The 26,748-nt window shown below is 37.4% G+C and overlaps 3 protein-coding genes across 5 annotated transcripts in view; all 3 read right to left on the bottom strand.

Moving 5' to 3' along the window:
* Positions 1-3,848: 3,848 nt before the first annotated feature.
* LOC149602710 (phosphatidylserine synthase-like) lies at positions 3,849-11,132 on the bottom strand. 3 transcript variants are annotated; one of them, XM_089860476.1, is made up of 8 exons: positions 11,051-11,132; positions 10,876-10,980; positions 10,293-10,425; positions 10,070-10,186; positions 8,342-8,403; positions 6,189-6,288; positions 6,052-6,111; positions 3,849-4,368 (listed from the first exon to the last, which is right to left on the bottom strand). In XM_089860476.1, the coding sequence occupies exons 2-8, from the start codon at positions 10,902-10,904 to the stop codon at positions 4,198-4,200; spliced, it is 672 nt and encodes a 223-aa protein (XP_089716602.1). In that variant the 5' UTR covers positions 10,905-10,980; positions 11,051-11,132; the 3' UTR covers positions 3,849-4,197. The 3 variants fall into 3 exon arrangements, with proteins under 3 accessions (XP_089716602.1, XP_089716603.1, XP_089716604.1); XM_089860477.1 differs by lacking the exons at positions 10,876-10,980; positions 11,051-11,132 and adding an exon at positions 10,579-10,776 and having other exon boundaries at positions 10,293-10,514; XM_089860478.1 differs by lacking the exons at positions 10,876-10,980; positions 11,051-11,132 and adding an exon at positions 10,584-10,776 and having other exon boundaries at positions 10,293-10,514.
* Positions 11,133-19,559: 8,427 nt separating this feature from the next.
* Positions 19,560-26,748, bottom strand: part of LOC149602700 (uncharacterized) — a 198,587-nt gene continuing 191,398 nt past the window's right edge. Inside the window, exons 5-7 of the mRNA XM_089860475.1 lie at positions 23,581-23,712; positions 22,672-23,491; positions 19,560-20,294 (exon numbers count right to left, since the gene is read on the bottom strand). Of these exons, the coding sequence (XP_089716601.1) occupies positions 19,582-20,294; positions 22,672-23,491; positions 23,581-23,712 (1,665 nt within the window). The 3' untranslated portion in view covers positions 19,560-19,581. The remainder of the gene's footprint in view (positions 20,295-22,671; positions 23,492-23,580; positions 23,713-26,748) is intronic.
* On the bottom strand, positions 24,281-24,985 carry LOC149602709 (uncharacterized). Its single transcript, XM_089860203.1, has 4 exons — positions 24,854-24,985; positions 24,700-24,771; positions 24,473-24,554; positions 24,281-24,403 (listed from the first exon to the last, which is right to left on the bottom strand). The coding sequence occupies exons 1-4, from the start codon at positions 24,898-24,900 to the stop codon at positions 24,281-24,283; spliced, it is 324 nt and encodes a 107-aa protein (XP_089716329.1). The 5' UTR covers positions 24,901-24,985.

Below are 26,748 nucleotides of genomic sequence, written 5' to 3'. Positions count from 1 at the left end.
GGGCAAGTGCATTACTACACAGATCTGTTACGATATGTACAGTACTAGGGTTGAATAATTAAGGGAGAACGTATAACTTATTAAGTACTTTATTTCTTATTTGGTTTCCTGTTCATTACACAGTGCCTCTATTAAGTTCTGCCTCGTAGCTCAACTAGTTAGGCTTTATGTTGATTAATATCAATCTAAGATTGTTAACTGTTAACTTTAGACCTAGGCCTCGGCCTTGCTAGAGATAGATCAGTTTTATAGATAGAGATTAAAAATGTTATTTAAGACTAGGCCTATTACAACCAAATCCATCGGTAATTTAATCTCTTCAGTTGAACATGAGTAAGTAAGCCTAGATGAAACAGGTGTCAACCAGGTCGACTCGACCTTGCTGGGGCTTCGATGAACAGGACGTTCGCATCCAGAACGCGAAGAAATTGTTCTAGCATCTATAGTTATTGCACGATTTTACTAACTAGAATAACAACTAACTAGGTCAACTTGCCCATCCCCGAAACTTCAATACTCCCAATTGAAGACGGGGTTATGGGAGAACAGTTCGTCAATGTCGCGAAAGACGTCAGCGTCAACAGAAAGTTCATGGTCGTTGGGACAATGATAATTCAATTTCTTCTGCTTGAAAATGGAGCAATGGAAAATAAAATAGTCTTCGCTAACAAATTCTACTTTTCGCCATCCATAGACAATCAGCTCTTGGGTTTTCCCGTTTCCTACAATTTCTCGCAGTCAGAAGTTCAGAACTCTTGGAGAAAGTCAACCTGATGTAAGACTTATAAAACAGAGCAGCTTCTATCACTTTTAACGCCTCGTCATCGTTTCAGGCTAGAATTAACCCTTGATAACGACCTGACATTCCATCACTTCTACAAAGCGCGATACACGATCGATCTCATGAAATGGAAACAGACAGAGGACGATTTTTCAACGATATCCGTTAAGGAAATCGAAAGCCTTCTTTCTCTGTACTACGTGGGAAAGGTCATGGCGGGTTTGACTTTAATTCTTGAAAATGCCTTTTGGCTTCTGATATCTGTGAAGAAGTCGAGAGCTCGGAAAAAGGTTTCGAGACCACGTCCTCGTAGAGTTAGTCTGAATAACCCGTTTTATGGCCACTAAAGAGAAGTGAAAACGTAAGCCTAGTACTGAAAATATTCAGGATTTGCAAGCTGAAAACTATGAACCCATTTTTAATGAGGAAACACATTGCTAGAAATTTTAATTTTTAAATCAAAAGAGCTTATAAAATAATGAATATATCAATTATATATGTTGGGAAGAGTCGTGTTACAATTACCCCACTTTTGTGGTATACTTCTCTCGAAGAGAAATATTATAAACTTCAGGTGTTACTGATATCACAGAGAGCAAGCATATACAAATAACTCACTTCCTCACATAACGAAAATTTTAAAATATCTTATTGGCTGACTTACACTACGTTTTGATGACGTTGCTGACGGGGACGGCGGAAAACACGTAATTTCATTTTACCTCTGTCGCTATGACCCGCCTCTAATTTCATATCCACCCGTCCCGTGGAAGGGGATCCGAGACTTCGACGCGCGCCCAGATTACTCTGCACTCTATTCCTATTTCTAAAATTAAATCTATCCCTGCTCAGCTATCCCTAGTTTAAACTGTTTAAACTAGTGTTTTTGCATGAAACTTCAAATACGGGATTAGAAACGAAAAAAATGCCGCGAATAGACCCGTTTCAAAAGCGAATCCGTACCATGCGCCCCAGTATCGTTTGCTTGATATATTGTTAAGAGGGAACATCCGGTATGTGGTTCCAATAAGACAAGGTTACCAGTCCACCAAAGTCCTTTCGCTTGAAGTCATATCTACCGTCTTTGTTGTCCACAAACCTGATGTTCCCTTATATTTTGGGCTTTAATTAAAGATAACTTAGAAGATAAGTTAAATATTTTAGTACGCTGCGAGAAAAAGAAAAACTATATAGCTTAATAACTCGAGGGGGTAGACAGTTGAGAGCTCAGGTGTACAATATGTCTTGAACTCAAATGTACTGTCAAAGCTGAACTTTGAGTTCCGAAGTCTTTGAACTCAATGCACTGTCAAAGCTGAACTCTTTTGAATTCAGGTGTACACATAGATCCAGAGCGTCAACCCTCTCGGCTTAACTATTGAAAGTAACATCAGTTACCTATTAAGTAAATTAATGGCAGTGAGTTCCAGCATGAGATAAATATATTTTAAGTGATAAAAAGTTAGACAGTTCAAGGATTAATTATAAAAATCATTAACATTAGATGCGAAGAAAGCTTCAGTTACCGGTTTATTCGACCATGGTTGATATCGGACAAGATATTCAAAATGACAGCCAAGGGAAAAGAAATCGTAAATACAACGAAAGAAATAGACGAGATATTCCAAGTAAAGTTGATATTGTTTGATACATTAAAATGTAACCTAAGATCATTAAACACAGAGGGATGGGAATGGTCGAGATACCGTGGGTGGTTCTTTTAGGGCAGCGCCCGAGGGGTCGGACGTTCGGCATTTTAGTGTACGGGATTTTGAGATTTCAAGATTTTGACCAAGATTTTGAGATTTTCCCCAGATTTTGAGATTCTGACTGAGATTTTAGAAATCTTGAAATCTACTCCAAGATTTTAAGATTTCGGGATTTTCAATGAGATTTTCAGATTTTGAACGACATTTCCAGATTTTGAACGACATTTCCAGATTTTGAACGAGATTTCCAGATTTTGAAGGAGATTTCGGGATTTTGTTCAGGATTTTCAGATTTTGAAGGAGATTTTCAGATTTCGAGGAGATTTTCGGATTTTTGATGAAATTTTGGGTATTTGCAGGGCATATCAAGATTTACTATAGACCAATACGAATATTACATGAAGAGAAACAAACTTCCAGGGCACGCCTCTATAGTGGATAATTTCAATCATGTCAGGAGACACCGCTAGAGGCATTACCGAGTTGGCTACCCTCTCAGATGCAGTGAGCTTGGGCTACCTCTAGTGTTGTCTTGTGGCGACAGGGAAATTATACAGTATGTAGGCGTGCCCCTGGAAGTTTGTTTCACTGTAGGTAATCGTATTGGTCTATTAACTTCCGGTGTTCATAGGATATTTCGAGATTTTGAAATATAGGTTTTGGTTTTAGACTATTAATTTGTTTTAATTTTGCACAATGAATACCGGAGAAAAATCGACAGTACTCTTATATAGCGCAGGCGCAAAAAATCGAGACGGAAGGCAGAGTTTTACCCTAGTGTCTTTTCCTCTTAAATAGATGCAAAACGTGTATGGTAAGCATGGGAATTTTCAGATTTTGATATTTTAGGGTGAGATTTCGGGATTTATAGATTTTAATGTGGGATTTCGGGATTTTAGGTGAAGATTTCGGGATTTTCAGATTTTAAGGTAGGGATTTCGGGATTTTCAGATTTTAAGGTAGGGATTTCGGGATTTTCAGATTTTGAGGTAGGGATTTTGGGATTTTCAGATATTCACGTGAGATTTTGGGATTTTCAGATTTTAATGGTAAGATTTCGGGATTTCGAGATTTTCGAGAGAGATTTTCATAGATTTCAAACGAACTGTACGGGATTTTGACAAACGTCCGACCCCTCGGCAGCGCCTCTCTAGCCACACGCCACGACCAATAGTGAAACTTTTTTCGACTCAAACCTTAGCCATAACATGATATGAGTCGAAAGGTTTCTGGACTACTTCCTTAGCGATCGAAACTGCCCCAATGGAAAAAATCTATATTGGTAATAAATTAAGACTTACTGAAATACGCCTCAGAGAATAAAATAACGTGGATAATGGATAGAAAATGACGTCTGATCCTGTTTCGATTGTTAAATAATTTATTTACACAGTATACATTGTGAATTTGAGAAAATTCTAACAGCCATTTTGGTAAAATGAAAGCTGACTTAAGCAATACGCAAATTTGACACTATGGCACAATTCAAATTATTTCAATATATATACCAGTATTTTTTATTTAAACTTTAAATACGTAATCTTAATTTTATATTAAGATTATTAAATTTAAAAATTATATCGAATTTCAACCTCCAGCTTAAAAAAATAGCACCGGCTTTTTAAAAGTTCTTATTACTATTTAGTGTCTTCTTCCACAGACTTTGAATGAAAATTTGCCGATATGTCCATCCATGTCATGAAGAAACTAGCTATCAGTGCCGCCGCTTTCTTTCAGTTTCGGTTTTCTTCTACGCGTTCGATCAAAACTTTCAAGGAACTGAAGAGGTCCATCTATAAATGGTTGTGGGGGAGTTTCACTCCTTTCCTTAGAACTGTTTTTAGATTTCTCACTATAACTGTCATCATTTGTGCACCACTAAATAATAAAACATAAGTGATTAGTGTTAACAGTACCCTTCGATCATTATTTAGTTCAGTGTTTCCCAAAGTTTTCAAAGTGTGTGACACATCGGAGCCTCCGAGATATCTAGGCCAGTGCCTATCGCGAAGCGAGAGTATTTTTTTAAAGGGATACCGAACTGATATTAAAAATATCTCAAATCTAAAGAAAACCTTACTTTTTTGAGAGTTTAAACTCTTCTGATTCCAAAAAAATGCTTAATAAATATTTAAATATGAGGAAAACACAGAAAAAAAAACACTTCGAAAACTTAAAATTTGGGGGCAAAAGCAAATTTGCGGAGAAGATTTTTGGCGGGTTTTTCTCCTTGCTACGTCACTCACGGCATCTCGCGGAAAAGCCAAGCGCGCGCCGAGACTCCCGAGTATACCAATGCCGCGCGAATCTGAATAAATTAGGCTTAACGCGGCGCTGAGACACTAACAGGCGTCACGTGAGCGACATCAAGAGAGAAAATTTCTCCTTACTACGTCATCAAACGAAACAAAATTTAGCTAAGCCTTTTCCAAACACAAAACTTTGATTGCAATTTTATAAATTTCTACGAAACCAAATACAAAAGTAAACATATCATAATAAACTTGATTTTTCAAGGATTTTTTTCGTATTTTAAGTTTGTGGATGACGAAAATTATGGCAGTAACTCTTTAACTATTTAATTCGCCGTGTTTTTTCGCTTGGGGTCGCTTTTAGTACCGTAAAATAAAAATAAGTTCAGCCTCGTGACCCCGTCGACTGCTGCAATATTGGGGAAAGACGTGGAGTCTTCCACATAGCAGAGAAAAAAATCATTGAATTTTTCAAATTGCTTATTTGATATAAAATGTTTCTTTTAGATTTTAAACTATAGAATAATATTTCAATTTAATTGAATCTAACGAAGTTCTTTGAAGTCAGGGTTGGCAAGTTTTTGCCAGGGGTGGAAAAAACCGCGGTTTTAACCTGGTAAAAACCAGGTGGCAAAAACTAATTTTTCGGCGGTTTTTTCCGCGCGGTTTAAACCAGGTTAAAACCGGTGGCAAAATCTATTTTTTCCGCGGTTTTTTCCACTTTTTAAGGTTTTTTCCAGTTGCTATGTAAAGTATTTGACTAATTATTCGTTAAATATTCGCGAAAAACCTGGCAAATTTGAATTACTAAAAATTTAATAGAGTAATAACCACCTCATTAAAAAATACTATTGTTATTTTTCTAACATAACCTTAACAAACATCACGAAAATGCACTTAAAGGTCGCTAGTTTACCACTTTGTAACCATGAATTTAGTTTTTGCCGGTTTTTTCCGTTTTTACTGGTTTTTCCACGTGTCCCGGCAAAAACTAGTTTTTTCCGGGTTTTTGCCAACCCTGTTTGAAGTTGAACAGGTCTACGACCCCTCCCACTGCTTTTACTGTGATTTAAATAGGCCTGACACTAAAAGAAGTAACTCGCGTGATGGAATTCACATAAACAAAACAATTTGGACTAAAAACCATATTAAAGTGAAAAATATGGAAAATTTTCCGACTTACAACCCTAGAAAATTACAATCAATAGAGTTTAATAATGAAGCAGTTATAGAAAATATACTTCAAAGAATCCTGGCTCACCAGTTTAAACATTATAAATTTAAGCTACAAAGACCAAAAAATGCATACCCTCCGTTGGTATTTGGCATAGAGTACGCAAACATAAACACACATAACTCTCATCAGCATCTGTGTTGAAATAAAAAAAAATGAGGTAGAATAGCCAGGAATACTTGCGCAAACTAACTTAATTAATTAACGCTTACCTGAACCATAAGCCAAAGTAAAATATTCTTAATTTGAGTCTGTGCAAAAAGTTCAGGCCCAAATTTAATGCATAAACTGGCTTCAGTTATCATAATGGCCCTTGAAAGTGTTAAAGAAATAATCATAAGTACCATAATTACCCCTGATAAGTAAAACACGACCGTTGGACTAATGTAACCGGCATTTTCACCCAAAAAACGAAGGAGGCGGCCTCTTGTAGTCATTTGAAACTGTAAGTCGTCCGCGGAGGCTCATATTCAGACCTCCCCTACAGATATCTTGTAGGCCACGGACCAGTGTTGGTGTAATGGCGACCTTCAAGCGCGCGAGTATAGGTTTAGGGTTGTAACTTAAAACATTATTTTTGTTGCGACGCGACATATATTAAACAATGATGTATAACGGTACTAATTCATCAATTTATGTAGGATAAATAACAATAATCATTAACACTTGCGATATTTGTAGCTTAGGCTTCTGTGGCCTGTGCCCATTAGTGTAGCAGACGAAACCTTAATGTTTACTTACTCAGAATTCTGACTGAGAATCTAAGAATTCTATCCATTTACCGAGATTCTAAGTCAGACTTCTGGGAAGCAAGAGGCACCCTTAGAAACTTGCTCCCATTGGCTAAAAATGTTGGGACAAAAAAGGCCGCACGGCGTCGCATATACCTAACTTGTATAGGACGCAGATGAACATGCTGGTTACATTAGTCCAACGGGCGTGTTTTACTTATCAGGGGTAATTATGGTACTTATGAAATAATGTAATGAAGGCAGCTTTCATTCATAAATGTATTTCTAGTTAGCGTTAGCTTATGACCTAAGTATGAATGGATTCTATAGAGGACTAGTCTGTCCGCCTGCAGTAAAAGGAGGCTTCAATTTAAAAGTGCGAAAAGCACAATTATCGAATAACGAACCTCTCCTCTACTGCCAATGAGGTTTAGTAATCTCACGGAGCTAAGAGACTAAGCCTCTAGGGCCTAGACATAAGCCTACTAGTGCTCCGCGCACAATTTTCGCGCATACCGAGCCAATGTAAACAATCTCTGACGTCACGTGTTTTAAAGAAGGCGTCGTTTTCTTCTTTCCCGGCTCAATTCTTTGAATATTTTCCATATTATAGTTAATATAAATAGAAATAATAGAAAAAATAAAAATTTAAATAAGATTTGCAAACGCTTGAGAAACTCCCGTCACCCGGACTCAATACACAAAAGACCGAGACTTAACCCTCCTGAACGTCCGTAGCTCGCGGCCATCTTTATTGTTTACATGGGCTCGCCTAGGATTGGAGGGAGGGTCAATATTCATACCCCTTTTTAAGGACAAATAAGGTCTAGCTTTTTTTAGTAGATGGGAAGCTACGAGTCTCTACTCCTTCTACAATACAGCTCCGTGGTAATCTCCTTTCTCCACATGACCCTTGACATGTTGTTAAAAAACCGGTTCGTTCTCCCCCCCCCTCATTTTTTATTTCGAAATGTAAATACATCGCGGTAGCGTAAGAAGGAGAAAATTATCGCATAATCCTAATGAAAACACAAGTCTGAGCTAGCGGGACTAAAAACCCCATGATAAAATGAGAGACCATTAAATAAAAATTCGACCGAAGAGAATCAGGCCACGCCCAGGTATAGTTCTATCTTAGCCACGACCAACAACACTTGGGAAAGAAAATCTCTCTTGTATTTTTGGCGCTAATGTAAAGGAAAATGGGAGGAGACGTTCCACTAAAAACCCACAGATCAAATAATAAGCTTTGTCTATGAAGGGATTTCCACACCAAGCCTGTGGCTTGTTTACAGGTGGGTCCCTTTACAATGCATAGAGGGGTGGTGGCTAGCCCCTATGCCACAGCTAACCTACAGCGCCTTATACTAACTATTACAATTAACCTCTGCAAGTTTTGATGGAAAGGAGAAACCGGGTTAGACCGCGGAGGAAAACTCCTCTTAACAAGCGGGGAGAGAACTTGCAAACTCTACGCAGAAGGATTTGTTCCCAGATTTACACCCTGTGCCACAGTCCGGGATCCCACCCGGGATCCTCTTGCTGCGAGGTGAAAACGCTTACCGCTACGCAACCCCACCCTGATAGTGGTAGATCAATAGCTTGTGAAATTTGAAAAAAAATATTTTACTTACCCAAAAACCCAACATTGTGTTCCAACTCTTTTACATCTTGTATCTGTCACATAACTATAATACTGCCTGTAAAAGTTATTGTAAAACGTTAAATACAAGCGTAAGTAACATAAAAAATAAATAGAAATAACAAAAAAGTGAATTACTAAGCTCAATTGTCTCGTGAGCCAGGCGTAAATTAAAAATATTCAAGTAACTATCGATCCTCACAGAGGGAAGTGCCCATCACCCCCAAATTTTTCAGAATACCTGCATGGAGGAAGGATACGAGCTATGCGCTCAATAGGAGAGGCCAATTATTGGCGCTCGAGAAGCCAAAAAGGGTCACGGTGGCGCCGCCAGACGGCGAGTAAAGTAACTCAAGTTCAAACAAATTATTGCTCTATAACGTCATGAATCTATATAACTATGAATATACAGCTGCGTTACGCTGTCTAACCTCTCGATAAGGTTTGGGCGGGGCTTAGCGAAAGGAGACATCAGTCACGTGTCTGCTAGTGTTAGGAGCGGGAGAAGAGAGGGGGAGTCCGGGTGTGTGTAAATTCGAAACGTCACTTCCTCTTGTCTTGTGATTGGCTATTAGAGCTACGCAAAACGCGTCAAAGCTAGGAGGGTAACACTCAAACCAAATCGACATGATAGAAGGGGCATATGATAGAGCTGTATATTCATAGTTATATAGATTCATGATAACGTGTAAAAAACAGGTATTTTTGGGAAATCGGAAAAAAGACAAATTTCTAGCATTTCCTTTATTATTTTTGGAGTTAGGAGCGCTGCAATCAATTATTAACCACATATTTCGATTTGTTGTTCCCGACATGGTTTGAATTTTTATTAAAACTTTAGTTACTTTACTCGCCGTCTGGCGGCGCCACCGTGACCCTTTTTGGCTTCTCGCGCGCCTATTAGTTGGCCTCTCCTATAGAGCCCATAGCTCGTATCCTTCGTCCATGATACCTGGGTGGAACCCAACCCCCGTAAAATTATTTTTACGAGTGCCCGGCATACTTTTAAGGAGAGGTTTCGCTTTCTATCTCCCCCTTGATAGAGAACACTGAATGCTGCGGACTATATTTCAATTCAAGTTATTACGTCGGGGCGTGCTACATACGTTCTCGAGCCAGTATTCATACGCGGATTTTCCAATAAACTACCGCAGGGGCAGAAAACATTTTGAACCGTGGCTCAGAGAGAATATGAATCACACATCGATGATGCTTCACTTTTTGATATTTCTATTTAACTTTTGGTAGCGTAAATACTCGTAAGTGGCAACTTCTGAAATACCGCCAGTGCCTCAATGATAAACATAAGAGAATAAGTTCATAAGATACGTTCCATAAGTTTGTCACAGGTTAATGAAAGCTTGTCATGAAGTGACGTAGGTGAAACGTCATAGATTCTCGTAAAGCGACGCCTGGTGAGGCGCTGTCTAAGGCTTATCACAGACTAAATAGGAAGATGGACTGCAAAATTAACACCGAGTGTAGTCTGCAATTCTCGCTTGTCGTTCTCGAACTAGCTCGAGCTGTAAGTCTCTAGCAGCATTACGAAGTATAGGTAGAGTCATACTTATGGAACATATCTTATAAACTTATGATAGAAGTGAGGCCCTTTCCAAAATTGATGTCATCGCTCTCAAACAAGGTATTTTTTTATCAAGAAGCGAAAATGCATGCACTTAAGAATAGTTACGTTACTAATAGACATTATGTAAAGTTAAACGTGCCTTAACGTGGGAGCGACAACTAGTCCAATAATGAGCAATCTCGAAACGCTTAAAGCATGACCAGGTGGAATTTCAAATATGTGTTTCAAAAAGAAAGTGTTCAATTCCGTTATCTGAAATGACAAATTTAATTTAAAGTATTTAATTTTCAATATTATAGGCACATCAGCACTGACATTTTATGGAAAATAGGAAAAAATAAGGAAATGTCATCATTGCCTGCCAGAATATGACTAGTTCAGAAACTGCCAAAAATCGCATGTAAGTACAATTTGGATCCAGCCATCGAACGCAAGGGGGGACTATCTCTCTCAAACTTTGGGCTTTCTTCCGAAATTCGTCGCACTCGAGCCTGCATGGGGTGAGTGACGTAGCTGAATGTCTAGGATTAGCTCCAAAACGTGTAAGGCGGGCTCATAGTATGTATGACTTTGTCTGTCTCTATTGAACTTAGGACTTAAAAAGGGTGTTTGCTTCAACTGAGATATTAAAAGTGAATTGATACCTTACTATATTAAATAAAACACAACCATGGATATTTTAAAAATTTATTTGCTTCAACTGAGGTTTGCTAAACAGCACAGTGTAAACCCGGCATTATTTGCCTTAGGAAATTCCCAATCATGATAGGGACTTCACCAAGGACCTTAATTATTCACCCACCCCATAGAGTTTGGTTCTACTTTAAGGCACACCAGATTCGACCACTCATCCATTTAAAATGGGCCATGGTCCCAAAAAGTTCTCATATTTTTAAGCTTCATTTCAAACTACTAAAAAAACCCCATGCTTTGAAAAATACCTTGGCTTCCAGTTCCCTAATTCGATCATCCTTGGCTTTTACTTCTTTGATCAGATCATCTTTGCTTAAGTCATCATAGTTGAAATTTTCCTCATCTTTCATTTCCTAAAAATAAGGTTTCCTTAATTTTGTATTTGCCCAAAAACAGGGGACATTCCAATAATCTCGCAAATACCTCTTTAATCGCCACCCTTTGAAGATTGACCAAACTCATTTCGGAATTTTGTAAAGAGAGTTTGTGAAATTGTAAATCTTCCCTAAAATAAAATCATTTAAAAAAAAGAACAATTAACAAGAAAGGTTTCAAGAAAGATCTATTTCTTTTCAAAGTATAATAGTTTCGATATGGTTGGATCCATTACATGCCCTATTGACATCCAAGTCGCATTATACGCTTCACTTACCAGCTTAAACGTTCGACCATAACGCGACAATCTTTCATAAAATCCATCATACTTCTAGCACAGTTTCCCTGTTAAGATAACATATGTAACATTTCAATAATAATAAAAATATGAACATAAACACAGATTCAGCGTTAACAGTTTCTCACACTGTCCCGCTTTTCTTGCACATGGAAACTCACTTCAATCAGAGCGCAACTTCGCAAGAGAGAGAACGTGTAGCAGACAGGTTTAACTTTTTCCGGTAGGATTGCACTTTACGTGACCCACCCAACTAACAATGGTTTCTAGTTAATTAGACTGTGGGGAGTCCGAAAAAAATAGTTAAAAAATTATTTGGCCGCCGCAAGTTGGTCAAAAAAATTTTTGAAAATTTTAAAATCCACTCACTTACCCTCATTGAAGCCGCTATCCGCTTAACGCATTCTGCACTCAATCTTGCAAAATAAGCCGGGGGGACTGTGAAAAATTGACGTACTCGCGCCGGAAACATTTACGTACTCGCGCCGGAGATATAGCTATGGAATTTTTTAAGCTTACTGAAACTGTTCATTTCTGATAAAAGGACGGAAATATAATGCGAGAAAAACTGCTATGTTTTGGGAAAATCGTTGAATTTTTGGGGAATTCGATAAATGATAACGGTAAATTTTGGTAAATGCCGTCAAATTATTCTTGAATTTGATAAATCTGAAGGACAATATTTTGGAAAAGGTGTCAAATTATTCGGGAATTTGATAAATGTGAAGGACGATATCATGGAAAAAAGTGTCAAATTAATCTGAATTTGATAAATCTGGAGGACGTTATTTTGGAAAAGGTGTCAAATTATTTGGGTGTTTGATAAATGTGAAGGATGATATTTTGGAAAAGGCGTCAAATTATTTGGGAATTTGATAAATGTGAATGACGATATTTTGGAAAAGGTGTCAAATTATTTGGGAATTTGATAAATGTGAATGACGATATTTTGGAAAAGGTGTCAAATTATTTGGGAATTTGATAAATGTGAATGACGATATTTTGGAAAAGGTGTCAAATTATTTGGGAATTTGATAAATGTAAGGGACGATATTTTGGAAAATGTGTCAAATTATTCGGGAATTTGATAAATGTGAAGGACGATACTTTGGAAAAGGCATCAAATTATTCCCGAATTTGGTAAATGTAAAGGACGATATTTTGGAACGGGTGTTTACATTTATCAAATTGCCGAAAAATAGGCACTCTTTCCAAAATATAGTTGCAATGACTTCCAAAATATTGATGTTGACGTTTGATAATTGACCAATAGTTTGTCGCCTTTTCCAAAATATTGCTGAAATAACTAGACGCTTTTTTCAAAATATTGAAATAAATTGACGCCTTTTTCAAAATATAGTTGAAATAAATTGACGCCTTTTCCAAAATATAGTTGAAATAAATTGACGCCTTTTCCAAAATATAGTTGAAATAAATTGACGCCTTTTCCAAAATATAGTTGAAATAAATTGACGCCTTTTCCAAAATGTAGTTGAAATAAATTGGCGCCTTTTCCGAAATATAGTTGAAATAAATTGACGCCTTTTCCGAAATATAGTTGAAATAAATTGACGCCTTTTCCAAAATATAGTTGAAATAAATTGACCAAAATATAGTTGAAATAAATTGGCGCCTTTTCCGAAATATAGTTGAAATAAATTGACGCCTTTTCCAAAATATAGTTGAAATAAATTGACGCCTTTTCCGAAATATAGTTGAAATAAATTGACGCCTTTTCCAAAATATAGTTGAAATAAATTGACCAAAATATAGTTGAAATAAATTGACCAAAATATAGTTGAAATAAATTGACCAAAATATAGTTGAAATAAATTGACCAAAATATAGTTGAAATAAATTGACGCCTTTTCCAAAATATAGTTGAAATAAATGACGCCTTTTCCAAAATATAGTTGAAATAAATTGACGCCTTTTCCAAAATATAGTTGAAATAAATTGACGCCTTTTCCAAAATATAGTTGAAATAAATTGACGCCTTTTCCAAAATATAGTTGAAATAAATTGACGCCTTTTCCAAAATATAGTTGAAATAAATTGACGCCTTTTCCAAAATATAGTTGAAATAAATTGACGCCTTTTCCAAAATATAGTTGAAATAAATTGACGCCTTTTCCAAAATATAGTTGAAATAAATTGACGCCTTTTCCAAAATATAGTTGAAATAAATTGACGCCTTTTCCAAAATATAGTTGAAATAAATTGACGCCTTTTCCAAAATATAGTTGAAATAAATTGACGCCTTTTCCAAAATATAGTTGAAATAAATTGACGCCTTTTCCAAAATATAGTTGAAATAAATTGACGCCTTTTCCAAAATATAGTTGAAATAAATTGACGCCTTTTCCAAAATATAGTTGAAATAAATTGACGCCTTTTCCAAAATATAGTTGAAATAAATTGACGCCTTTTCCAAAATATAGTTGAAATAAATTGACGCCTTTTCCAAAATATAGTTGAAATAAATTGACGCCTTTTCCAAAATAAAGTTGAAATAAATTGACGCCTCATATATATTGATGTTGACATTTGCTAACTGCCCAATAATTTGCCGCCTTTTCCGAAATATTGTTGAAATAAATTGACGCCTTTTCCAAAATATTGATGTTGCCATTTGGTTCTTTCTCAATAATTTGTCGCCTTTCCCAAAATATAGTTGCAAAAAAACTAGACTCCTTTTCTGAAATATTGACGTTGACATTTGCTAATTTCCCTATATTTTGACACCTTTTCTCTACGCCTTTTATTTAAATTTTTTTTTTACAAAAAATCATATTTACCAAGGATTTGACACATTTTCCCAAAAATAATGTTGAGTGAATTAAAAAAATCCCGAATAATTTGACGGTTTTTTTTCAAAATTTACCGTTATCAATTATTGAATTCCCAAAAAATTCAACGATTTTCCCAAAACATTTCAGTTTTTCTCGCATTTATATTTCCCTCCTTTTATCAGAAATAAATGTTTCCGTAAGCTTAAAAAAATCCATAGCTATAAAACTCCGGCGCGAGTCCGGCAATTTTTCACAGTCCCCTCTGGCTTATTTTGCAAGATTGAGTGCAGAATGCGTTAAGCGGATAGCGGCTTCAATGGCGGTAAGTGCATGGATTTTAAAATTTTCCAAAATTTTTTTGACCAACTTGCGGCGGCCAAATAATTTTTTAACTATTTTTTTCGGACTCCTCATGGTCCAATTAACTAGAAACCATTGTTAGTTGGGTGGGTCACGTAAAGTGCAATCCTACCCTTTTTCCTAACGACCCTAGAAAGAAGCCTGGTAAATAAGGATATTTTTTTAAACTAGTCCTTGGGACCAGTGAACTCCCTAGTGGGTACGTTCAGTAACGAAAATCTCAAGGAAATCGCTATTTCTAAATTTTACAACAGTACTTCTCTTCAGGTTTTCGCAAAATGAACTATTGTTTACATCTCACTAACCTACACTCGGATATTTCGCATCTTTAAACTTTACCCCAAAAACCGAAAAGACGAAGCTAAAAGTCATTTAGAATGTTTTAGCAGACGACGCATAGGAGGATTGCTACTATTTTAGAATTTTGGGGTAATTCGGTATAATTTCGGCATTTATAAATTTAGGGTAAAATTGTATCTTACAGTAATGGACCAAATTAAGCAACACTATAATTACGCGGAATACCGTGTAGACAGCCGGGAGTGTGGCGCACTCCTGTAAGCCAAGCTTCTGGGCGGCAAAGTTTGAGGGAATACGACACATGTCGGAGATCCTACCCTATAGGTGCCGGCTGTCCCGTGTCCGCCGGAGGTGACTTACCCCAATTCCACCTTCCGTCACCTCCCAAGTAAACCTCATTCCTTCCCTGCTTATACACATACGACCTAGCGGCCCCCGTCAGTGCTGGGCCGCGTAGGGTCTCGCGCTCAATTCTTCCTGGTGCTAAAGGCCTTACGGCTAAGCACTGGTGTTAGTAGGTGGTAAAAAAAAAATACCGTGTAGACGACACAAAAATATAATACAGAAGAACCAGTCTGGGAAATAGTAATATTTATTAAACTAGTCCTTCGGACCAGTGACCCCCTAGTTTGCGAAATAATAAAATAGTCCCCAAGACTCCTCATTAGTTTTCCTATACTTTTTGCAATTAATAAACTGGTTTTGGACCAGAAGAAATGTGCTAATCTCAGAGTGCCACTAGCCAGTAGCCACGGTAGCCACCAGGCCACCACTACTCCAGTCCAGGCTGGGAAATAGCACACTTCCTCTGGTCCAAAACCAGTTTATTAATTGCATGGACTAGTTTTCTAATTCAAGGGGTACGTTCAGTAACCCTCTTTGATGGCAGCGCTTACTAAGCGATGCCAGATTTACACTACTGTACGCTTTTTCGCGTTTCCGGTTTTGACGTCATGATGCTCAGCGCTTGCTCATCAGAAAAACCATCTAATCGATATGGTTTTTTTGATGGCGTGACGTAGCGCTTGACTGTTGTAGGCGCGGGATTTAAAAATTACATTCCAATAATGCTATTCCAACAGTAATTGTATTCGTTTTCTTTACAAAACTACTTCTACCATTCAAATGGACATAATTTTCTTAAACAATTTCATTATTTGCGAGTTCATTAATAGTGGACAAGAACCATTTGCGCTTCGTAACGTTTTGAGGGCCAGTAAGACATTTCCCCAACCCCATTTTCGAAAACAGCGCTAACTTCAAAATGTGACTTTTCCGTTCAACAACCTTTTACGTCACTGTGACGTCTCGAGCCCATCAACCAAACATCAAGAAAACAGCGATTTCTTTGAGATTTTCGTTACTGAACGTACCCAAGAAGTGGGGGTTACTGGTCCTCAGGACCAGTTTATTAATTGCAAATCTATTGGAGAGCAAAGGCTGGAACCAGTCCGGAGACCAGTAAATTATTTCAGACACTAGGGGGTCACTGGTCCAAAGGACTAGTTTAAAAAATATCCTTATTTCCCAGCCTGCTCCAGTCTGGTAAATATGTTTTTTTTTTAACTAGCCCTTGGGATTGACATTCCCCTAGCGTCCAAAATAATTAACTGTTCCTTAGAACCAGTAAACCCCACTTCTTGAATTTAAAAACTGGTCCAAACAATTAATAAACTGGTTTTGGACAGGAGTTTGCTGTTTCTCAGACTACTACTACTAGCCACGCTCCTTGGCCACTTGGCGGGAAACTCAAATATTTTGTTTGGAACGGGCTTCGAAATAGGTAGGAATACTTGGAAAATTTGGAGTCTTGAATAATTAAACTTTTCTCAAGGACCAATTCCCTTTAAGTTTGGATTTTAATGTAGTGGTTGGGACCAGTGAGGATCGAGGTTTGAATTAAAAAAGTGGGCTAATAAACTGATTTTAGACATACAGACTTGCTTTACTTAAAGTCAGATTTGAACATCTTAAAAATCACCTTTAAAATCCACTATTGCTCATTTTTCATGTCGTTAAAGCAAATGACCGCTCCTGTGGTACCCTTAACATTCTGGCTGATCTTCTATAAGTAAATTTATCTTGCTAAAGGCAGGAGCCAATCAGAACTCGTCCATGAGGGCGGAGCTAAATCTACCCTTTGCTAAGCTTATAGGGTCTGTCACTCCATCCCTCGATTATGGGATCATCTAGTGGCATTTGTTTGAACTAAACCACAGCCAAGACTTGCTTTAAACAGTTTCATTATAAAATTTTTAGAAGAAATTCAAGGAAGCAGGCAAAATGATAATTCCGTTTGGTTTATTTTTTCTCTAAAATGTCTGTATTAAACAAAATAAACCACTGTTTGCCACCACATGTTACAGCATGTTTTTTACATTTAAGAGCATATACTTCAAAGTTGCACATACAGTTGTGAGTAGGAATATTTATTTTAAATATAGGCATAGGCAAAAGGAGATGATCTAAAAGGACATAACTTTCCAGCCTAGGAATGAGGGTATTGTGTGTCAGGTTATCTCTTACGAACGTCTCATCTCGAGTGTTCCTAAAACTTGATATCCCAAGGCTAGGCCGAATGTATTTACTGTAGAGTAAATGATAGTTGAACACCCAAAGTTTTACTCTACTAACATTTTTTCTCGGCGCCAACTAACATCAGCCGCGGAAAGCTGGGTCTCACTAAAAAAATTCCACCCCCCTTAAAAATTGTACGAAACTTTAATTTTTGGATTGGAGGTTGGGTCTGCTTGTGGCGAGTTACTCAGCCAATATAGATACGGATATCTTATAAGACGATCGGAGTTTACGTTATGGCGGAGCAAGTTAAGAATAACGAATCGGGTGTTAATGTATTAATTTAGAAATGGATAAAAGGCTCTCAAAACAAACTCAGAGTATTTCCGTGTCAGAAAAATATAATTCCGTCGGCTTTCTTTAAAAACGTTTGCACTCCACACGATACACCGTTGCCAAAAAACGCAAACACTGTGCATTTGGATGAACCCTCCATGCTTGAACTTACTCGGATAAAACAATTAACCCCGCCTGTTTTACTTCACTCTCCACCGCTGTGGAGCGCTGCTTCAAAAGCTCGTTCTCGGTCGTGGCCGATATTTTAGAAATTTTATCTCTCCATAACTTTAAAAAGCTTAACGTCAGAACTTTCAGAACCAGACGCTACGGTAAAAAATCTTACATAGGAACTTGGTGTAAGATTATTCTACTTGTGACTAAACCAATAGTAGAGAAACAAAATATTCCTTAAAATTAACTTAACCAAGTATAATTAAGCTGAAATTAACCCAAAACACAAATTGTTTTTGATAAAACATCGATAACTTATAATTAAACTAACAAATTAAAATGAAAACTACACTTATCTTTCACCGAGCCTCCAGTTTCCTTTTTAATACTTACAATTATTTAAATTGTCACATAGAAGCATTTTTTCATAGACGTTAGACGCGGCTTCGAACAAAAGAGCTTTGGTGGACTGGCAACTTTGACGTGGACGTTTTTGGATTGTTATACCGGATGTTTCATTGAAACTCTATATCGAGAATGCTTTATTATCACCACCCCGTTTTTGTAAAGGGTCTCACTGAACGATGATTTAAAAAAAATCTAAATCAAATGAAATTGTTGAACTACTTCATTTTCCCTTCAAACTGCCACTACGTTCTAGTTCAATGTTTCGTGGAAACCCATTTGTTCATAAAATGAAACAGTAAGTTTAAGCCCGTAGGTCTTCAAGCTTTAAACATGGTCTTTGTAAGTCTAAAAAGAACCAGCAAAGACATCCCTTGCAACCAGAGAACAGTCCCCCAACCCACAAAAACACGAAATATTTTGAATATATATTAGACTAGCTAAGTTTCCCCTCTTTGCCCGGGTGTTTTAAAGTAACTATCTATGTCGACAATTAATGTCACTAAATAGGCTTTGTGCCCACTTCTATGAAGTAGCTTCGTGATATTGTTTCAATTTTTTTACAACTTTACAGAAAAATGTTACGACGCTTAAATAGTGGTTAATCATAAAGCTAAAATGTTACGGGTCCCGAGTATGGCGTTCTTAACAGGCTTAATGGCTAGGGGTTCGCCGCATTACCAGTCTATAGAGAACTACAATCAATCCACTTCTAAAACTTTCCCATAGTGTTAACGATGTTCGGAAAGAACAAGCATGCAAACCAAGAACTATCGAATATATATTTAGATTAAAATTTGATCACTGTGACGGTCCTAAGACAATACAGAATGCCAACTTATAATAGTAAACGTATGATAACATACGTGGCAATATGAAAAAACAGTAATATTCAGCTATTAAACCTCTATACGTGATACCAGAAGGGGATAACAGAATTTTCTGGTAATACTCCTACTACTATGTGCTGAAAAAACAATAAGCAAGAATGCAACGGTAAAGTTAGAGTTAGCGACATTTTTTCCTTTTGAAACCATTCAGTACCAGAGCCGATGACGAAGTTAAAGAAGTTAAAGGCGCAAATGACGATCCGGGACCATTATCAAGTACTACGTTAAAACCCGAAGAAACTTCTGACAATTCAAGTGGAAATGAAAGTTCCGAGGAGTCTGGTGGCAGAAATGGAACTCCTTCGAAAGAAAAAAAGCTCAAAAGTTTGGAAATGCGTTTGGGACAATTCGAAAAAGGTATCCAAAATTTATTATGGTTTTTTAAATTTTAGCATCCTCTTTGTGAATTTTATTACATTTAAAATAAAATGAATTCTGAAAATGGGATTGTAACAATTGGATATAGTGCCCCAAGTGTCTCGTCTCTGAAAATGTGCTTCGCTTCCATTAATACCCTTCTGAACCTGTGAAATTGAATGGTTTGTTACACAGTTTCGGGGTATTCATTACAGAAGAGGATGAAAGATTGTTTTTGTTCTGCATATTTAAAATGTGAATCCATCCATTCATGTGACTTTTCCGTTTATGTACTATCATATGACATTTCTGCCTGCTGGCATAGTCACATTGATCACATTGGAAGGGTTTTTCACCACTGTGAATGCGTTGATGAGTGATCAAATTATTCTTCATTGTGCTGGCATAGTCACACTCATCACATTTGAAGGGTTTTTCACCACTGTGAATGCGTTGATGTGTGATCAAATCTTTTTTCCGCGAACTTGCATAGTCACATTGATCACATTTGAAGGGTTTTTCACGGCTATGAATGCGTTGATGAGTGATCAAATTATACTTCATTGTGCTGGCATAGTCACAGTGATCACATTTGAAGGGTTTTTCACCGCTATGAATGCGTTGATGAGTGATCAAATTAGACTTCATTGTACTGGCATAGTCACATTGATCACATTTAAAGGGTTTTTCACCACTGTGAATGCGTTTATGCGTGGTTAAATGGAACTTATGCCTGCTGCCATAGTCACACTGATCACATTTGAAGTGTTTTTCTTCCTTACCCATTCTAACGCGACGCTGTAGACCCCTTTTATAATCAGTTGAATATTTGAACCGAGTTGAACGTTTCTTCTTGAATTTTCCTACAGAAAATTATTAATAAAATATAAAAACGACACATACACCATTTACTTTTTAGTATCAAAAATACTGTAACATTCAAGCGCATTTCATAAAAAAGGTACAATGCTAAAGGCCTACGAAAGTATTAAAGAAAAGAAACAGTACTGATCAAGTGGTTAGCCGATGAATAAACGACCTTATCAACAAAAAGAAGATGTACATCAACTGAAATGCAGGCCCGCGAAACTAGAAAAATCGTATTTTCATATTCAACTGATGTTCGGATTGTCAAATACTAGCTAACGCTGCGAGAACACAAGTGACGTCTAGTTAAAGTTTTCACTTCCTTTCTCCGCTTGTCAAAAGCCAACCCCGAGTTCCAATTAATGTTATATTTTCCAAAGAAACACTAATCACATTTGAAGGGTTTTTCTGCTCCGCGTATTAATGTGACGTTATAGATTTCATCTTTTAATCTTAAATTAATTTAGCCTGGATAATTGGTTCAAATAAGCTACATCGAGGATGTCAAAACAAGAACAAAAAACTCGGTAAATTTAAGTACGTTGATAACCATGTTCTGAATTAAAGAAGAAGAAAGAGGGGAATTGAGTTAAACGTTTTCAGATAAAAATCCCGGACACTTTTCAAGATTATGCCTGACCATTTTGAGTTGCATACCAGAGCCCACTTCATCGTAGCATTGCATTGAGTGCCGCATGGTTTCATTGAAACTTTTTACGACACGTATGAAACCCCCGAGATTTTTGCCAATTTTACCAGAAGCCCATTAAATAAATTAGCCTAGGAAGTAAACAGTTACAATAGCTGGTATAGCGTACGTCTCTGCTGGGGTAAGGACTCCTAACTCCATGGATAGGGGGTTAAATTTTTCCCCCTTTCCTAACACTGTTAGAAATCTCGAGCTCCTCTCTAGGAAGTCTTTCTTGACGTGAGCGGGGCGTGCGACTTCTTCAGCCCATAAACGCTGGATCTCTATTCTCTAAAGGGTAGATTGTTTGCTTTATAAAAAAGTAAAATAAAGGAACGGCCACAGTGTTTTTTTTTCAATTGGTTTATGAAGAGTCATAAAAACTAAATGACTTTGCCTGTTCAAAAATTCACACCCCCACCCCTTCTCCTGATTCTATGCTAAAGAGGGCTCGGTTTTACAATGGAAGGGGGCGTTATAGGCGATTTTAAAAATGACGTTTCACAGGTGCGCGCGGAGAAATTTGGGAGGGAAAAATGCCTTCCATCTCTGCTTTTTCCCCCGGCCACAGATTTTGTATAGGGGACTTTTTGAAAAGGCCTATTAGAGATACAGCGTTCATTTTCAGCCAATACTTTTTTCTCTCAATAGGGCAAATTTTGGCGTACGGGTCGCACCTAAACCGGAAATCTGAGAAAAGCTATCGCGAGGTGGCGAATGTGTCGCCCTTCTTCAGTATTGCTACACAAGAGAGGGGAGTCCCAAACCCCGCTTTTGGTTACTTCCCTGGCTAATTTAATGGACTTCTGACATTACGCAAATCCCTCACTCAGGTAAGAACCTTAAAATAGGGATCTGCCTATTTACACCAGGAGTGAAATGGGTTTCAGTTTTTCACCTACATAGGAGCAATGCCACTAGCGTATTTCATTTACCGCTCAATGCCGCTAGATAATCTCGAGCTCGGATTTCGGTTTTCCAATTACCGAGCGCTGGGTCCGAGATCTCATTGGTGCTTATCTGTACAGAACAGATAGCTCGCTAAATTTGTTAAGACGTCGATTAGGAGGGGAAAAGACAAACGTTAACGCAGCTCCGGAATAGAAGCTCAGCTAGAGGAAATCGAGAGCGCGGTCTCACAGCAGGTAAATGGAATACGCTATTAGACTTCACACCGAAAAAGCGGAATTAATTGATAAGCATATATTCCCCATCCTAGGGTAGGAATATCATGACGCCTCATTCTAGGTACTAATACTAAAGTACGAAGTGGCTTTAAAGGCCCTAATTTTGGGCCGAAATATTCCATGTATATTAAGCCCAAAATTTGGGCCTAAATAGCCGGTGTCCAATGTCTTACTATTTAGGCCCAAATTTTGGGCTTAAATAGCCTCTATTATGCAGACTGTTATTCAGGACCAAATCTATTAGTATAGTGTTTCTAGTTAGCTATATTAAACCCAAATTTTGGGCTTATGTAGTCCAATATCTCAGGTGTACTAATTAGGCCAAACAATTGGGCATAAACAGACTTGGGCTATTTAGTAATAGGCTATTTAGGGCCAAAATTTGGGCTTAAATAGCTTACCAAATCATATACACTATTTAAGCCCAAAATATGGTCCTAAATAGAAGCAGCCATTAAAGTATGAAATGACTTTCCGAACAAGGCTAAGAGGTATTACCTTCGAAATTCTTTGGAGCGACATCTTCACGTGTCTCCAAGTTGGACACCAAACTATTGCTTTCAACTTCAACCGGTATTTCAGGCAAATGGCTTCCCAATGAGACGGAGGTCAATTCTGATATTTCACTTGGGTTACGTCCTAGTTTAGGTACACACACTGGATCACTCGATGACCTCGGATCAACAAACTTCCGCTTTCGCAAGCGCAGTTTCATAGTTTCATTTAGTCTGTTATAAGTTTTCCTCGCATCTGTCAAGGTGATTCTGGATTGGTTATCATCGAGATCGTTTTCTAGGGCTCCTTTCACATTTGCGTCAAGATGATTTTCGACTTCAACATTAAATTCTGGAACACCAAATTTCATCGATCGAGTTGCAATATCCTCAGTTTCTCCCTCAGTCGAGACATTTTGTGGTTTACGACAAGAATCTTCGTTAATGTTAATATTGTTCTCGAGAGGTTCAGGTGGCGAATAGCTTTTTGTCGTCGTTGTGTCAGGAGGTATTTCGAATTGGTTTTCGACCTCGAGGTTAGAGGGTAAAGGCGCGCGTAGAGGCAAATTGTTACTCGTAGTTTGCGTTATAAGCCCCTCATTTTCAGCCTTTTTCGAGGTAATTTTAGTTTCGGTGTTTGTATCGTGAACCTCCGCAACATATTGACTTTCAGAAACAGTTGATTCTTGAATAAGATCCTCTTTACACGGACTGCCTTGGACGATTGGAAGGGTTAACTCCTGGCCATTATTTCCTGGATCATTTTCAACAGGTTCAGTTTTCACGTAGTCATCGTTGGCTAATTGATGTACTCCACATTGCTCCTATTTTATAAAATAATTAACAATAGTTCTTAAACTAATTAGTTTTTCTATAGACCATGAAAATGAAGAATGTTCCATTATTTCCATACCATCAGATCTTTGATCCTCCTTTGCAGCTCTTTAATGAGCCTATTGAGTCTTTCAATTTCGTCAACTTGCTTATTTATCGTTAATGCAGTTCTGATTCTCTCTTTTCCCATTTTTGAAATTAGAACATTACACTAAACAAAATAAGATTCCATTACAAAAGTTAAAATTGAAGGATTGCTCTTGAGTTTTCCGTGTTAAGAGAGGATGAGGAGAAACTTTCATTACTCTTTCAATAAAGACTTATCCCCAGAAATTTTACCCACTAAAATCAAATTCCCTGACTTTGCTGAAATTTTTAACATTCCCTGACTTTTCCCTGACCATTCGGCCCATTTTTAAATTCCCTGACTTTTCCAGGTTTTCCCTGACCCGTGGCAACCCTGTAATATTCTTGGGACTTTCTTTGCGTGAACGCATTTTAAAGCAGGGAAGAAGGGGGATCACCAAAAATCCCCTTAGCTCTGAGCCAATCATGATAGGGACTTCACCAAGGACCTTAATTATTCACCCACCCCATAGAGTAATGGCAGCCCTCTGGCTTCGACTGTATTAAGCTCTATGGTAAAATAACATGGGGTGCCATTAGTCTATAGTGTTTGGTTCTACTTTAAGGTACACCAGATTCGACCACTCATAAATGGGTCAAGGTCCCAAAAAGTTCTCATATTTTTAAGCTTCATTTCACACTATTTAAAAAACCTATGCTTTGAAAAATACCTTGTATTCCAGTTTCCTGATTCGATCATCCTTGGCTTTTAAATCTTTGATCAGATCATCTTTGCTTAAGTGATCATAGTTAAAATTTTCCTCATCTTTAATTTCCTAAAAATAAAGTTTCCGTAATTTTGTATTTTCCCAAAACTGGGAACATTCCAATAATTTCGCAAATACCTCTTTAATCGCCACCCTTTGAAGATTTACCAAACTCATTTCGGAATTTTGGAAAGAGAGTTTGTGAAATTGTAAATCTTCCCTAAAATAAAATCATTTAAAAAAGAACAATTAACAAGAAAGGTTTCAAGAAAGATCTATTTCTTTTCAAAGTATAACAGTTTCGATATTGTTGGATCCATCACATGCCCTATTGATTTCCAAGTCGCATTATATTCTTCACTTACCAGCTTAAACGTTCGACCATTACACGACAATCTTTCAGAAAATCCATCATACTTATAGCACATGCAGTTTCCCTGTTAAGATAACATATGTAACATTTCAAAAATAATAAAAAATATGGCCATAAACACAGATTTAGCGTTAACAGTTACTCACACTGTTCCGTTTTTCGTGTCTTTGGGAGAAAGATTTTCCACTTTCATTAAGAGCTTTTCTTCAATTCTTGTACATGGAAACTCACTTCAATAAGAGCGCAATTTCGCAAGAGAGAGAACGTGTAGCAGACAGGTTTTTACTAACGGCCGTGGAACAGTGTGGGAAATAAGGCACTTTCACAGGCCAATAGCCAGTTTAAAAATTACCTGGGCCAGTTTAAAAATTAAACGCTTTGGGGTCTACTGGCCCTGGTGGCCACTTAATTAATTCAAAGTTTTCCCCCTCAAGATTTTGGATCATTAAATAAATACTATGTTAATCCCTAATTTTGTCTCGTCTTTGCTTCTATGCTGTTTGCTTGCTTGGCCTGAATTGTGTATGTGGGAGTGGGATTATGGGTGGGTTTCCTATGTCTGTCTACGCTCTACACAGTGTAGAATCTGTAGATGAAGTGATTTTTGCAGTTAGCTAAAGCATGGCTAAAGGGAAGATAATCTCTCGGTAGTCTGTAACCATCTTAACACAAAAATCAAATCAAATTTACAATTAATCATTACATTAACAACGAAATACCTTAAATTAACATTATAAATATATTACTAGCCCTTTAAACTTAAACCTATCTATTTAAAAAACTGAAAAGAAATTCGTTCGTACAAAAGAAAAGGAACTAGCCCCTCAATGTTGACACAAAACTTTCTAGAACGATCCTATACCCCTATATCCATAGTGCAAAATGAAATACCTAGCAACGAAAACTCTTTCCAAGAACCCAGAGAAGTGTCACGCTGATTTAGACCCCAAGCAACAAGACCTTGAGTCACTATCCTGGTACCTGGCCCGAGAAACTTCTAGAACATATTTTTTTAACCCTTAAACTGACCAATCCCCATTTGGTCCCAGATTTAAAAGTTTTGCCTATTCGTTGATAACATGAATCCGCCCGGCTACGTAATAAATATGGTCCACTATTCGCCAAACCAAAGTCAATCAACAAACGTCATTGTCCCAGAAATCCTTGCGAGAAACTAGAAGTTATATAAACGAAGTCCCTCCTGTCCCACCCACAGTCGATATCTGAACCCCTTAATGAAACCCTGTCGGCTCACCCTTAAGAAACCCTTAGAAATCCGGAGTATTATTTTATATCGGAGATATTTTTTTATTCATTTTGATACCTTTATTTTTCATCAATTTGAATCCCCAAGTTTTCGGAAGAGAATCGGAGAGATTTTTTATTCAATTTGATACCTTTATTTTTCGTCAATTTGAATCCTTAATGTTTTGGAGAAACTCGGAAACATTTTTTTTTAAACCCCTAAGTTGAAGAAGAGAAGGAGCGCGAGTGCGCGGGATATTAAAAGAAAAAAGAAAATAATTAACCCTTAAAAAGCGAGAAAAGAAAAAAGATCCTGAATTAAAACCCTTAAATCGAGAAAGAAGAAGAAAAAAGATCCTGAACCCCTAAGATGAAACTGGAAGAGGAGCTACTTCGCGTAAGAAATTAAAAAACTTGAAACTATTTTGATTAACCAACTTGAAACTATGGTTAAAGAACTTAGATTATGGTTAACGGATTGATTCATTTTTTTTACCTCTCCGTGTGACGTAGTCCAGGAGAGGTTCTGTAACGGCCGTGTCTGTCTGTGTGTGTGTGTGTCTGTCTGTCTGTGTGTGTGTCTGTCTGTCTGTTGTTACACCCACGTGACCGCGTTCGCAGTTTGCGTATCGGAGCAAACGTGTTCGCCATTTCCGAACTGCTTTCACAGTCACGGAAATGGCTCCTCTACTTGAGTTCTCACACCACCAATCTTCTGGTCTTTGTCCATACCACACGGACACTAGTCTGTTCTTACTGGCTGCTAATCACCACCATCTTCTGGTCTTCGTCCATT

Source organism: Phalangium opilio, unplaced genomic scaffold, assembly GCF_054372755.1.
Source record: "Phalangium opilio isolate 3A_F unplaced genomic scaffold, DU_Popi_V2 ptg000352l_1, whole genome shotgun sequence".
NCBI classification, from domain to species: domain Eukaryota; kingdom Metazoa; phylum Arthropoda; class Arachnida; order Opiliones; family Phalangiidae; genus Phalangium; species Phalangium opilio.
The sequence above is the reverse complement of the archived record's forward strand: the minus strand, read 5'-3'. Positions and strand labels throughout refer to the sequence as shown.

Excerpts from the sequence above, each read along its gene's own strand:
- LOC149602710 (XM_089860476.1), bottom strand. The coding sequence starts at position 10,904 with ATGATCGAATTAGGGAACTGGAAGCCAAG. Across the intron at positions 6,289-8,341 it reads ACACAATGTTGGGTTTTTGG|GGCCATTATGATAACTGAAG; the intron begins GTAAGTAAAATA and ends AACACTTTCAAG. Across the intron at positions 6,112-6,188 it reads TACTTTGGCTTATGGTTCAG|ATGCTGATGAGAGTTATGTG; the intron begins GTAAGCGTTAAT and ends ATTTCAACACAG.
- LOC149602709 (XM_089860203.1), bottom strand. The coding sequence starts at position 24,900 with ATGAAAGTGGAAAATCTTTCTCCCAAAGACACGAAAAACGGAACAGT. Across the intron at positions 24,772-24,853 it reads GACACGAAAAACGGAACAGT|GGAAACTGCATGTGCTATAA; the intron begins GTGAGTAACTGT and ends TTATCTTAACAG. Across the intron at positions 24,404-24,472 it reads AAAGGGTGGCGATTAAAGAG|GAAATTAAAGATGAGGAAAA; the intron begins GTATTTGCGAAA and ends CTTTATTTTTAG.